At 41.2% G+C, this 12,504-nt stretch overlaps 2 protein-coding genes across 3 annotated transcripts in view; one reads left to right on the plus strand and one right to left on the minus strand.

Annotated features, from left to right (window-relative positions):
• Eea1 (early endosome antigen 1) overlaps positions 1-8,880 on the minus strand; it is a 95,370-nt gene extending 86,490 nt beyond the window's left edge. The window contains exon 1 of one of the 2 annotated variants that reach the window (XM_090328382.1): positions 8,731-8,880. In XM_090328382.1, the coding sequence (XP_090184508.1) occupies positions 8,731-8,754 (24 nt within the window). In that variant the 5' untranslated portion in view covers positions 8,755-8,880. The remainder of the gene's footprint in view (positions 1-8,730) is intronic. The other variant, XM_090328381.1, reaches the window with a different exon arrangement.
• Positions 8,753-10,538, plus strand: LOC150067343 (uncharacterized). Its single transcript, XM_090353931.1, has 3 exons — positions 8,753-8,882; positions 9,068-9,323; positions 9,775-10,538. Exons 1-3 carry the CDS (start codon positions 8,753-8,755, stop codon positions 9,833-9,835), a joined length of 447 nt encoding a protein of 148 aa, XP_090210057.1. The 3' UTR covers positions 9,836-10,538.
• The last annotated feature ends 1,966 nt before the right edge of the window (positions 10,539-12,504 follow it).

A 12,504-nucleotide genomic window follows, 5' to 3' on the forward strand; every position in this document is an offset into this window, starting at 1 on the left:
AAATAGTGAGACCTGGCCTCAAAAAGAAAAGTGATTAAACTTTCTAAAAATTTATTATTCTTATTATACAGTATTTGTTCAAATGCTGGACAGTATGGTAACTGCTTTAAATGTTTACATTCGATTTACTGCCATGAGCAGAGAAACCCAGAGCTTAAATGGTCTAATGGTCTCAATTAGTAAGGGGGGGGGAATGATTTGGACAAATGGCCCTTAATGTCACTTGAACCGAACAATAAACAAATGGACAACTGAAAGATAAGTTGTAAGAAACACAATTAGTAATGAATGGAAAGGTCAGTGTACACACAGAATATGTGAAGATGATCCCCAAGTATGTACAAATGGGCGAAGAAATTAAAGGCTAGAATGATAAAGCTAAAATCTAGGTATCTCCTGTAGACACGGTTAAGACTCACGGGACAAAACTTTTGTCTATAGCCGATGGTATTATTAAGAGGTGACTGGATCTTGAGGCAATAACTTAGTCGTTGAATTGAAACCACTAGTAAAATTATAACTGAATATTAGGAGGTAGGAACTATTAGAAGACTGGGTAACTGGGGATGTGCCTTTGATGAGAATATCTTATCTGTAAGCCCTCCCTGGCTTTCTCTCTCAATATCCTGGGGTGAAAAGCTTTGCTTCACTAAGCCCTCTCCTCTATAATATTCTACCTCACCAAAAGTCAACAATGATGGCCCCCAGAGATTTCATAAACACTCTGAAGCCCATGAACCAGTATAAGTATTTCCTCCTTTAAATTGTGTATTCTAGTGGTAGAGTGCTTGCCTAGCATGCACTAAGACCCAGGTTTGATTACTCAGTACTACATACACAGAAAAAAGCCAGAAGTGGTGCTGTGTCTCAAGTGATGGAGCTCTAGCCTTGAGAAAGCCCAAGGATAGTGCTCAGGCCCTGAGTTCAAGACACAAGACAGACTGACAGACAGACAGAAAGACAGACAGACAGAAAGACAGACAGACAGACAGAGATTGCCTGTTCAGGTATTCTGCCACAGAGACAAAAGACGAAGGGTGAGGCTTGAGTAATCACAGACAAATTTTATGTAGAAAAATGACAAAACTGACTTGCTTTTGACAAAAATTCACTAGACAACATATTTTTGGAAATGTTTCCATTCACGGAAGACCCAGCTTCAATTCCTCAGTACCATATACATACAAAAAAGCCAGAAGTGGTGGTGTGCCTCAAGTGGTAGAGCTCTAGCCTTGAGAAAACCCAAGGACAGTGCTCAGGCCCTGAGCTCAAGTCCAGAACTGGCAAAAAAAAAAAAAAAAAAAAAAGGAAATCAGGCCAGGAACGTGGCCTAGTGGTAGCATGCTCACCTAACATGCACAAAGCCCTGGATTCAATTCCCCAGAACCACATTCACAGAAAAAGCTGCAAGTAGCACTGTGGCTCAAGTGGCAAAGTGCTGGCCTTGAGCAAAAAATGTCCAAGGATAGTGCCCAGGCCCTGAGTTCAAGCCCAAGAAAAACAACAACAAAAAAGGTAAACCAATGTCTCAGTCTGTTTTCTTTTGCTATATTAGAACATATGAGGATGGGTAATACATTTTAAAAAGAGGATGGGGAAGGGATTTGAAGTTAGACAGCAAAGTGTGTTGTCATTTAATAAGGAATTCTGCTATTGTTCCGTGTATAAGTACAGCAGAAGGGGATAAAGGAGCAGACAACTGCAGAAGACATGACAAGATAGACCGAAAAGAAGCACCAGCTTCATTTCACAACAATCTGTTCTCAAAGGATCTAATCTACTTTTAAAAGAAATAACCTAAGTTGGGGGTGGTGGCTCACGACTATAATCCTAGCTACTTAGGAGGCTGAGATCTGAGGACTGCAGCTCAAAGCCAGCCCAGGCACTAAAGTCATGGGACTCTTATCTCCAATGAACTACCAAGTGGTGCTGTGGCTCAAGTGGCAAAGCACTAGCCTTGAGCTGAAGAGCTCAGGGACAGTACCAAGCCCAGAGTTCAGGCCCTACAACCAACAACAACAATAAAAAAAATGTTATTAATGTCTTTTAATAACCTATATTAAAAATCTATATTTGAGAAGACATTAATCTACTCATGAAGATAATGTCCCTATGACCTAATCACCTCCCATGTTGACTTACTGAGACTCACTGAGAGTCAACATGACTTTTGGTAGGGGCAAGTCATATCCAAACTACAGTATACAGTGATCTTTTTTAAGTATTCCTCACCAACACTGGTAGTACCTAATATTTACAAATAGGTTCAAAAAACAATATAGTAAAGATACAGAACCCCTCCCCTTAAAGAGGAAAAGTGTTTGATATGTCCTCTAACGTTTATATATTAGAAACTTCATCCTCAATGCAACAGTATTGGAAAGTGGAGCCTAATCCAGTCATGAGGACAGTGTGCCCTTATAAGTGGATTAATGTCATGATTATAAGAGTGGATTCACTATTAAGAGAGTTAGCAGTCACAGGCCTGTGGCTCATATCTTAGACCTAGCTCTCAGGAGGCTGAGATCCGAGGATTGCTGTTCAAAGTCTGCCAGCCACAAAAGTCCCTGAGATTCCTACCTCCAATTAACCACTAGTAAACCAGAAGTGGCCCTGTAGCTCAAGGTGGTAGAGCATTGAGCTAAAGAGCCCAGGGACAATGCCAGGCCCAGAGTTCAAGCACCATGACCAACAAAAGTAGCAAATGATGGGCCGGGAGTTTGGCCTAGTGGTAGAGTGCTTGCCTAGCATACACGAAGACCTGGGTTCAATTCCTCAGTACCACATACATAGGAAAAAGTCAGAAGTGATACTGAAGCTCAAGTGGTAGAGCTCTAGCCTTGAGAAAGTTCAAGGACAGTGCTAAGCCCTGAGCTCAAGTCCAGGACTGGCCAAAAAAAAAAAAAAAAAAGTGAGCAAACAAGAGACAGAGACACAGAGACACAGAGACAGAGACAGAGACAGAAACAGAGTTGTTACAAAAGTAAATTCAGTCCCCCTCTGACTCCTTTCCCTTCCATTTACTGCCATATGATAACACAGAAGGCCCTCACCAGATATGAACCCTTCAATCTTGAATCTCTCAGCCTCCAGAATTATAAGAAACAAATTGTTTTTCTTTATAAATGACCTGGCCTGAAATATTTTGCTATAGTAACACAAAACAGACTAAGAGGAAAAGCAAATATATTCTTCAAAAATGTGTGTGGTGGCTCACGCCTGTAATCCTAGCTACTCAGGAGGCTGAGATCTAAGGACCCAGGCACTAAAGTCCATGAGACTCTTATCTCCAATTAACCACCAGAAAACTGGAAGTGGCGCTGTGGCTCAAGGGGTAGGGAAGTAGCCTTGAGCTGAAGAGCTCAGGGACAGTGCCCAGGCTCAGAGTTCAAGCCCCATGACCAACCAAAAAAAAAAAAAGGTCTTACAATAAAAATAAATGCTGTAAAATATTCCAGATGCAAAGAGGCCAAAGTAAAATAACCAAATACAATGTCTCCTAAATATCAGCTAGGTATGTAATTCTAACTTTTCCATACTAATAGTAGCATTTTATGCTGCAAAGGACATTATCAAATAAACTACAAGATTGGAATTATGGATAGTGAACTGAACTATTTTAAGCTATGAAGATAACTATACTGTAGATATGTTAAAATTTTTTCTGTGTTTAATGAAATACTCAAAATGAAAGCGTATGAATAATTAACGAATGGATCTGCGGGGAAAAAAATTCATAAAGAAAGAGAAAGAGAAAAAGAAGGGAGAAGGAAGAGATAAGAAAGTGAGCATACCCAGCGCCAGTGGCTTGTCCTAAAATCCTAGCTACTCAGGATGCTGAGATCTGAGGATTGATGTTCAAAGCTGGCCTGGGCAGAAAAGTTCCAATGATTCTCTTATCTTCAATTAACTACTCAAAATTCAGAAGTGGCCCTGAAGCTCAAGTCATAAAGTACTAGACTTAAGAACAAAAAGGCACCAGGTGTGTTGGCTCACACCTATAATTCTAGCTACTCAGGAGGCCAAGATCTGAGGATCAAGTTCAAAGCCAGTCCGGGAACAAAAGGACCTGAGACTCTTATCTCCAACTAACCTCTAAAAAATGGAAAGTGGGGTTTGGCTCAAGGGTAGCCTTGAGCTAAAGAGCTCAGGGACAATGCCCAGGCCCAGGGGTAGGGGGTAGCCTTGGGCTGAAGAGGTTCAGGGACAACCCTCAGGCTCTGAGTTCAAGCCCCATAACTGCCAAAAACAAAGAAAATAAAAAGGAATTTTAAAAGTGAACAAATGGGGCCGGAAGTTTGGCCTAGTGGTAGAGTGCTTGCCTAGCAAGATAGCAAATGTTAAAGTAAATGAGGTAAAATGCTAAAAAACAAGTGAAACTGAATAAAGAATGTAAAAGTGTTCTTTGCATTATTTAACTCTTATAACTTTCTATAAGTTTAAAGTTAGTTACAAGTAAAAAGTTTAAAAGTATAATATATATTCAACTAACCTTTACTGTCCTAAACAGTGCCTATAATTATATGAACATGCATGCTGAATGAGTTAAATGTGATTATCCAAATTGAGATATGCCATTCATGTAAAATACATGTGAGATTTCAAAATAAAAATGTAAAATATGTTAATAACTGTATACTGGTTGTCTATAAAAATATCAAATATACCAGGCTAAGGGATACAATATTTTCATAAATAATCTTTACTCCATTTTTACTTTTTAAAAATATTACAATCAAGCTTACTTTACCTATGTGACTTCATGTGTGCTTTGTGCAGAGCTAAGCTATAGACAAACAAGCAATTCCATGACATTAGCTTCCATGCCACTTTGCAAGTTTCTCTTTTTTTTGTACTTTTCTGTTGCTTTAAATGTATCTTTATCTTTAAAAGTCACTTGATTTTAAGCAACTTGAAAGTAGTGACAGTATCTAATCATTGCCACATCTCCAGTATTTAGCACAGAGAAAATACAAATATTTGCTGAAAGGCATTGTGCTAAGGAAGAAGGGCAAGAGGGAAATTAACTCATTCCCATATCTAAATCTTTACTTAGAACATCTTCCTGCACTGAAACTTTGCCTCTTCAATCTATGTTCTTCATCTCACAACAGTTTTTTCCAAGTGACCATACACATGCATCCATTCTGCCCATTCCTCTGTACTACTCCATTGACTCTTTATCATTGACTTTTGCACATAACAAATAAGTTCCCTGAAGCAGAAATTTATCCCATATATTCCACAGTAACGAGCACTGTACTAACCATGTCAATTCAGCAATGAGGAGAAAGGAGAATAAGCAGCCAGGAAAATGAAAATGGATTGGAAGTGAGAAATTGGACTCTAGTCCTAGATGTCTTTAATGTTCAACTGTGTTATATTAATCACTTAATATCATTCAGGTTTTACTTCCTCACTTTCAAAATCATAAAAGCTCTTCAATTTCTACAATTCTGGAATAAATGAATCCATCCTTTAACAATATCCTTTACATTTACCAATGGAAAGGAAACCAAGATACTACTATTACATCCAACTAAATTTCCTGAGAAAGAAATGGCAGGGGGTTGGGGGTGGGGTGGGGGGGGAGGGAAATGGGGACCAAGACATGAGAAAGGTTATCAATGTATGTGAACTAATGTACCTCCTATCTGGCAAATATAATGCAACCCTTCTATTAATTACATAAAAAATATATGAAAAAAAAAGAAATGGCAGGGAAGTTTACAAACCACTTAAGGTACTACTAGATGCTGTTCATCTTTCTGGCCATCAAGACTTTTAAAGTCTTCAAGGAGCTACTAAGCAACATATTCAGTACACACATATCGGAGCTACCTCATCACCCTTGATGTTTCATTAGACCATTCCAAGCTTCAGAGTAACATCTTTATTTTAGTAAGCTAGTGAAAGAGAAAAGGAGGCCAAGGGTGAAAAAAAGAAAAGAAGGATGAAGAAGAGGAACAGAAGCCAAAGTTCTGTAACCTTACTGGCAATATTCAAAGGCTGAGTTTTAACTGATTACAAATGCATTGTCCCTTCTTTCAAATTTGTTATATAAAGGCACTGTCCAGAAGAAAATGATAATAATTAAAATGAAAGATCACCTAAAAACAGATTATTAAAGAAATGAAAAATAATTTCAAAGCATGGAGACTATTTCAAACAAATTTCTAACTAGGTGCCAGTGTCTCACAGCTATAATTCTATCAATGCAGAAGGCTAAGACCTGGAGAACCAAGCTTTAAAAGTAGCCCAAATAGAAGAGTCTGCAAGACTCTATCTCCAATTAGCCAGCAAAAAGCCAGTGAATCTGTTTCAGTAGCAGAGAACCAGTCATAAGCAAGATGAACAATGCACATAAATACACAAAAAAAACCCTTTAAAACAGAGACCATATTTTTGTATCTTAATACTAATGCTATAAAATAAGGTTATCAGGGTAGAGTAAAATAAAAGTTGCCATGTTACATAATTTAAATAATTAAATTCTACTTGCTAGTAAATACCAATAAGCTATATATTGTATAGTCTAAACTAGTGATGTAAATCACAAGATTTAAGACTTGTATCAAGCTTTAATACTAAGCTATTTACAAGATAAAAAGCTGAACTCCTTCACAGGTACTCCAGATCCTCTCAACACTTGTGTCTTTAGCCACCAAATAGCCCCAATTCCCACGAATCCCTGCATCTTATGCTCATTTCCTCAATGTAATTACTCAGTCTTCCTTTAGCAGAAATTCACTGAACAGTTAATTGTGGGAATCACTTCAAAGTTTTCTATTAAAGAGTACAAACATCTATCAACCAGGGGAAATTTGCCTCTAGAATACATTATGAGTAAAGTCTGGAGATAATTCTGGTTGTCACAAAGGGCAAAGGGAGTATTTAAAGAATGGTCCTAGCCTCTACTGCTGCTAATTTCCTACAGTGTCCAGTATGACAGCCCCCCACAAAAAAGAATTATCCAGTCCACACATCAGTATTTCCAAGGTGAGAAACTGAGTTGTTTCAATATGATAAAATTTAATTCAATTCAAAGTTATTCAAATATGATTATTTGATATCACATCTCAGCAATAATTACAATAAGCCATCTTTGTAGTTTCCATAAAAATGTCCTCAGCAGATGTGCAACAACACTAAAAGTGGTTTTTATCTAATCTCAATGCTTAACATTAATCCTCTGACATTTCTCAACAGCTAATCTGTAACTACCAGAAGCTAACCTCAAATCAGGAAATACTTTGGTTTATTTAAAAACTAAAGAAAAGCACAGGCAAACTAATTTTTCACTTGTGGAACTAGGACAAAAACAAATCCAGGGCATGTGGTAATCAGTTCCTCCAGGTCTGATTTAAAAAAAAAAGGTATCTCTAAGTACTTAAAGTAAATCATACACAGATGTCTACTGCTGAACAAAGGAACGGATGGTAGGATTAAAGGCCATGCTCTTGCTACTGCCAAACCACTGCTGATCCAAGATTTCAAACACTTGGCAAAATCATTGCAAAATATCATCATCATCATCATATCATCATCATATGTCGGTCTACGGGGTTGGAGACAGAAGTCAATCATTTTCTCCTGATTTATGACTAAGTTTCCTATGATTTTAAAAGTTCAAGAAAGTTGGGAGAAGCAGAAGCATTCCTTTCCTATATACTGGATGACTCAACTCTCCAGCACATTCCTTGACCAAGTACCACAAATTCTGTCCTTTAAAATTAGTTACCCCTGCCCTTAGGTAACCACTGATAGAATAAGCCCCTATAAAAATCGTTTACATACTTGATGAATGTAACTGTAACGCCTCTGTACATCACCCCAACAGTAAAATTTTAAAAATCGTTTACATTTTGCTACAGTTTACCAAAAAGGAAAATAAAAACAGTAATTCAGAGAAAAAGAGATTTTGTTATTCTAGAAACTGCCCAAACATCAAAATCCCTTTCCAAAGCTTTTTTTTTTCTTTTTTAAATCTTTTCATCTTCAGGATTTTCCAGATTTCAACTAGAAACAGCACCGGTAGGAACTAAAGAAGTATACACCATTTGATCAAACTTATTGTAGATTTATTTTTAACAGGATAGCTAAAATAAAGGTACTGTGGCTTGGAGGAGGAAATGCATTTTTAATTAAAAAGGAAAAGTTTCCAACAGTGAGTAATAGCTTCCTTCTCAGCTGACTCTGCCAGATGTCAGTCCCCAGGATTGGGCCCTCGCTAGGCCAGGTCTCCCCTTCCCGGGAGCCCCGAGGTCTAGCTGAGGGAGAACGCGAAGTGTCGTGCGGCAGGTGCGACGTAGTGTCAAGCTGAGGGGGTGACGAGGTGTCACCGCGGGAGGGGAGGGTGGAGAGCTCAGCCGCCCCCCCACTCCCCAGCCCAGTCTCCCCACCGGGCGTTCTCCAGCCCGCCGGTCCCAGCGCCACTCAACTCTCCATTTCCATTCCCATCCTGGGATTCCGGGAGAGCCCCGCGGCCGCCACACCCTCCGGCTGGCCGCCCGCCCCACGCGCACCGGCGGTGACAGCCCCCCGCGGCTCCGGGCCTGCGCCCCGCGGCCCGCCCCCGAGCCGGACCAGCAGGCCCAAGCGGCCTGCGGGCTGCAGCGGGGCCTAGGGAAGGCGGGCGCCCGGCGCTGCCGCCCCGTCACCCGGCCCGCGGCCCGCGGACTCCGGCCCGCCCCGCTCACGTGCTGCCGGAAGACGGTTTCCCTCCCTTACCCTCTGCAAAATCCGCCTAAACATGGTTTACACAGCACCCGGCGCCGCCGCGGTGACTCTCCGGATACGCTGGGGGCGCGAGGGCCGAGAGGAGGGGTCGGGGCGAGGCGGTGGAGGCGGCCGCTCCGGCGGCCCGGACTTCCCCACAGGCGGCAAGAGGGAGTGAGAGCGAGGCGGCGAGCGACGAGGTAGCCAGCGAGCGCACGCCCGCCCGCCCGCCGGGCCGCCCCCGTAACTGACAGCTGGGCGGGCCCGAGTTGGGGCTGTGGGGAGGGGCGGAGCCGCGGTCGCCCCGCCCTCTCCGGCCTGTCCGTCCGGGGTGGGCGGGCCTAACAAGGCGCTGGCCACGGTCAGAGACCAATCAGAAGCAGCGGGAGAGTGGGCGGCTGCGTGAAGGACAGGAGGCCGGACGCCGGCGCCGCGGCTCCTTCCGGCAGGCCAGAGGACGCGAGGACAGCGGAGCGCACGCCGGAGTGCCGTCAGAGGGCCGCGCGCGCGCGCTCAGTCGGGACCGTCCGGGCTGACGGGCTGAGACTCCTGGAGTCCGGCCTGGGGATGGCCCTGCCCAGGGCGGAAGAAGGAGACACCGCGAGGTACAGTGGTTGGCCCTTCTGGGAAATGTGTCCTGGCTCTGGACGCGGGACGCCATCCTGAGCTGGGTCTCTTCTGGGGGACGTGCTGACTTGAGTGCTCGTCCCCGCAGACGGGGAGGGGGAGGAGCGCACACCTCCTTCAAAGGTCTGTTCGGGCTTCCCTCTGCCTTTCCAATCCATGGACAGAATAATTTGGAAGTGAAGCTGTGGTTCGTAGTTGTGGAGCCCTGCCCAAGACCGAAAAAGACCAGGGACAGCGACTCGGCCCTTACTTAGTTCGAGCCCCACTACCGACAAAAAGTAAAAATAAAAATTTAAAAGTAGAAGCAGCTGACTGGGCAAGAATAGTTGGGGGCTGTCTTTCTTGGATCATAACAGTACTTAATGGACTGATAATGTCAACATGGAGCGCCTTTTATGTGTGAAGAATTTGAACCTTTTTTTTTTTTAGCATCAGCATAAGGGGTCACATTTTTGACATGTCCGTATCTGCAAGCAGAGCACTTGGATAAGCTTCTTCCTCTCCATAAGTATATTTAACACTTCCTAAAAGCCATTTAAAATCCTACTCTGAAAAGTTACATGAAATAATCATTTATACCTGTGATTTACATATTCAAAGAAGGTCACAAATAAATATTGTGCCAAAACAAGTCGTGGACTTAGAAGTGACCCGTGTCATTATTGAAGCTCCTAAGCCCTACCATTCTGTCGCTGTTCACAAGCTTAGAGGCTCAACTTTAACATGGAGCCGGGGGGAGGGGTGAAGAAAAAAAAAAAGAAGAAACCTCTAATAATGCTTAAATAGGAGGAATGGGGCACAGGTCTTAAAAAGTCTGCCAAGCAATGAATGGAAAGTTTATTAAAAATACTTACAGAACTTTTGAATAACTAAAGTAAGCTAATATTTATTTTAGTAAATACATATATAATACGTATTTCTATACCAAACAAACTTGTTTATACTGTTTGTCTCTATAATGTAGTGGAACAGTTATGCTCATAACTAATACATTATCAATCACTACTGGCAATTACTGACAAAGGACATTTTTTATCTTTCTGTACTCCCAAAGACTTTCTTTTCAAACAATATGAGAAACATCCTGATTCTCTAAGTGATTAAAGTGACTTTTTGTGTTTGTTTTTGAAAATGTGTGTGTGTGTGTGTGTGTGTGTGTGTGTGTGTGTTCTTGTGTTTGCATATGTGGTCATTCTGAGGCTTGAACTTGGGGCCTAGGCACTGACCCTGAGCTTTTGTGCTCAAGGCTAGTACTCTACCACTTCAGCCACAGCTCCATTTTTTTTTTTTTTTTTTTTTTTTGGTTAATTGGAGATAAGAGTCTGGGCTTTGCTGCCTGTGCTGGCTTGGAACCAAATCCTTAAATCTCTACCTCCTGAGTAGATAGGATTACAGGAATGGGCCTAGCTCAAGATTTATTTTAAAGCTGCTAATTAGTGGCATATGTCATATCCTTCTTCTAGAATTCTTATGTAGAATCAGACTATTAAAGGAGCTCATCCCCTGCTGCTTATTTACATAGTTTGTTTTTTAAAAAAATATGTACTTCACTACAGTTTATAACTCCGCCACTGGAAAAATGCACTTGAGGACTTGATTATTCCAAAAACTAAGCAGTGTTTTAAAACAAAGTCATGTAAGAATCCCCTTCAATAATCCCACACATAACTGTTCTTCTTCTCCTGTGTGAACACTAATCTTATCCATTCATTTTACTTACATTAACATCCCCAAAACTATCACGAATGTATACCCTCCCCAAGACCTCTTTATTTCTTTAGCTTATTTCCATCAAAAGCCAGTTTAAAAATCAGGAGGCATGGTGTCTCACATCTGTAATCCCACCTACATGGTGAATGGTAAATTGAAGGATTATCTAGGCAGCATAGTTAAGACCCTATCTCAAAGAAAAAACAGGTTACTTCCATGATCCAATGTTGTAGTCACTTTTTTTTTTCTTAGAGATATTTATTTATTTTTTATTGTAATTAATAAAAGGGTTACATGATATTTGCCAGATAGAAGGTGCATTAATTCACATATATTGATACTCTTTTGTAATCACTCTTATAAATAGGTTTCACTTTTTTACTTCCCCCCTTTCCTCCATTATTTTCATCTATCCAAGTTCAAGTCCTGGTTAATTCAACTGTCCCCATACTCTGCTATACAAGAACAGCTTAATATCTTTAATATACATATAGAAATCTATACTCTATATTACTGAAGGAGGAGGATGGGAGTTAAAGGATGAATTTCCCTCAGAAGCTCTGTTTATATTTTTGTCAGTCATGGGGCTTGAACTCTAGGTTTGGGCACTGTCCCTGAGCTCTTCATGTTGAGCTACAAGGCCACTTCTGGTTTTCTGGTGGCTAAAAGTAGATAAGAATATTGTGGCCTGTCTGGCTTTGAACTACGACCCTCAGATTTTAGCCTCTTGAGTAGCTAAGATTACAAATGTGAGTCACCGGCACCCAGATCAGGCTCTGAATCTTTCCTCTCCAGACTCAAAACTTGAATTTTTAGCAACACATTGAAAATAAGTTCTGTCTAAAGACTTAAGAGTCTCTAGTGTTATTGAGGGTATGTTACACAATATTGTTTTCAATGAGGTGTTTAATTTGCTTATTAGAGTATTTAAAAACATGCTCCTAAGTTTTTATCACCTATTACTCTATGGCCTTCATAATTTCTTTATTTTTCTCTGTGCTAGGCTTCAAACCCAGCAAAAAGTAGGCAGTCCAGAAAAGCAGCCAGGTCCAGGGGCACATGCCTGTAATCCTAGCTACTCAGGAGGCTGAGATCTGAGGAGCAAGGTTCAAAGCCAGCCTGGGCACAAAAGACCTTGAGACTCTTGTCTCCAGTTAATCACTAGAAAATGGGAAGCGGGGCTGTGGCTCCTGGAGTAGGGCAATAGCCTTGAGCTGAAGAGCTCAGAGACAGTGCCTAGGCCTAGAGTTCAAGTCCCATGACCCATAAATAAATAAATAAATACACACATACATGCATACATACATACTAGACAAGCACTCTACCACTGACTGAGAAGCTACATCCACAGGCATACATAAATCTCTTCTTTAGTTTTAGCAAGAATTTATCTTAGTACTATAGGATTAAAGCAGAGAGAGAAAAATAGAAAAAGAAAATCTTTTCCTG

The sequence above is a fragment of the Megascapheus bottae genome, chromosome 2 (assembly GCF_031878675.1).
Source record: "Megascapheus bottae isolate mThoBot1 chromosome 2, mThoBot2.hap1, whole genome shotgun sequence".
NCBI classification, from domain to species: domain Eukaryota; kingdom Metazoa; phylum Chordata; class Mammalia; order Rodentia; family Geomyidae; genus Megascapheus; species Megascapheus bottae.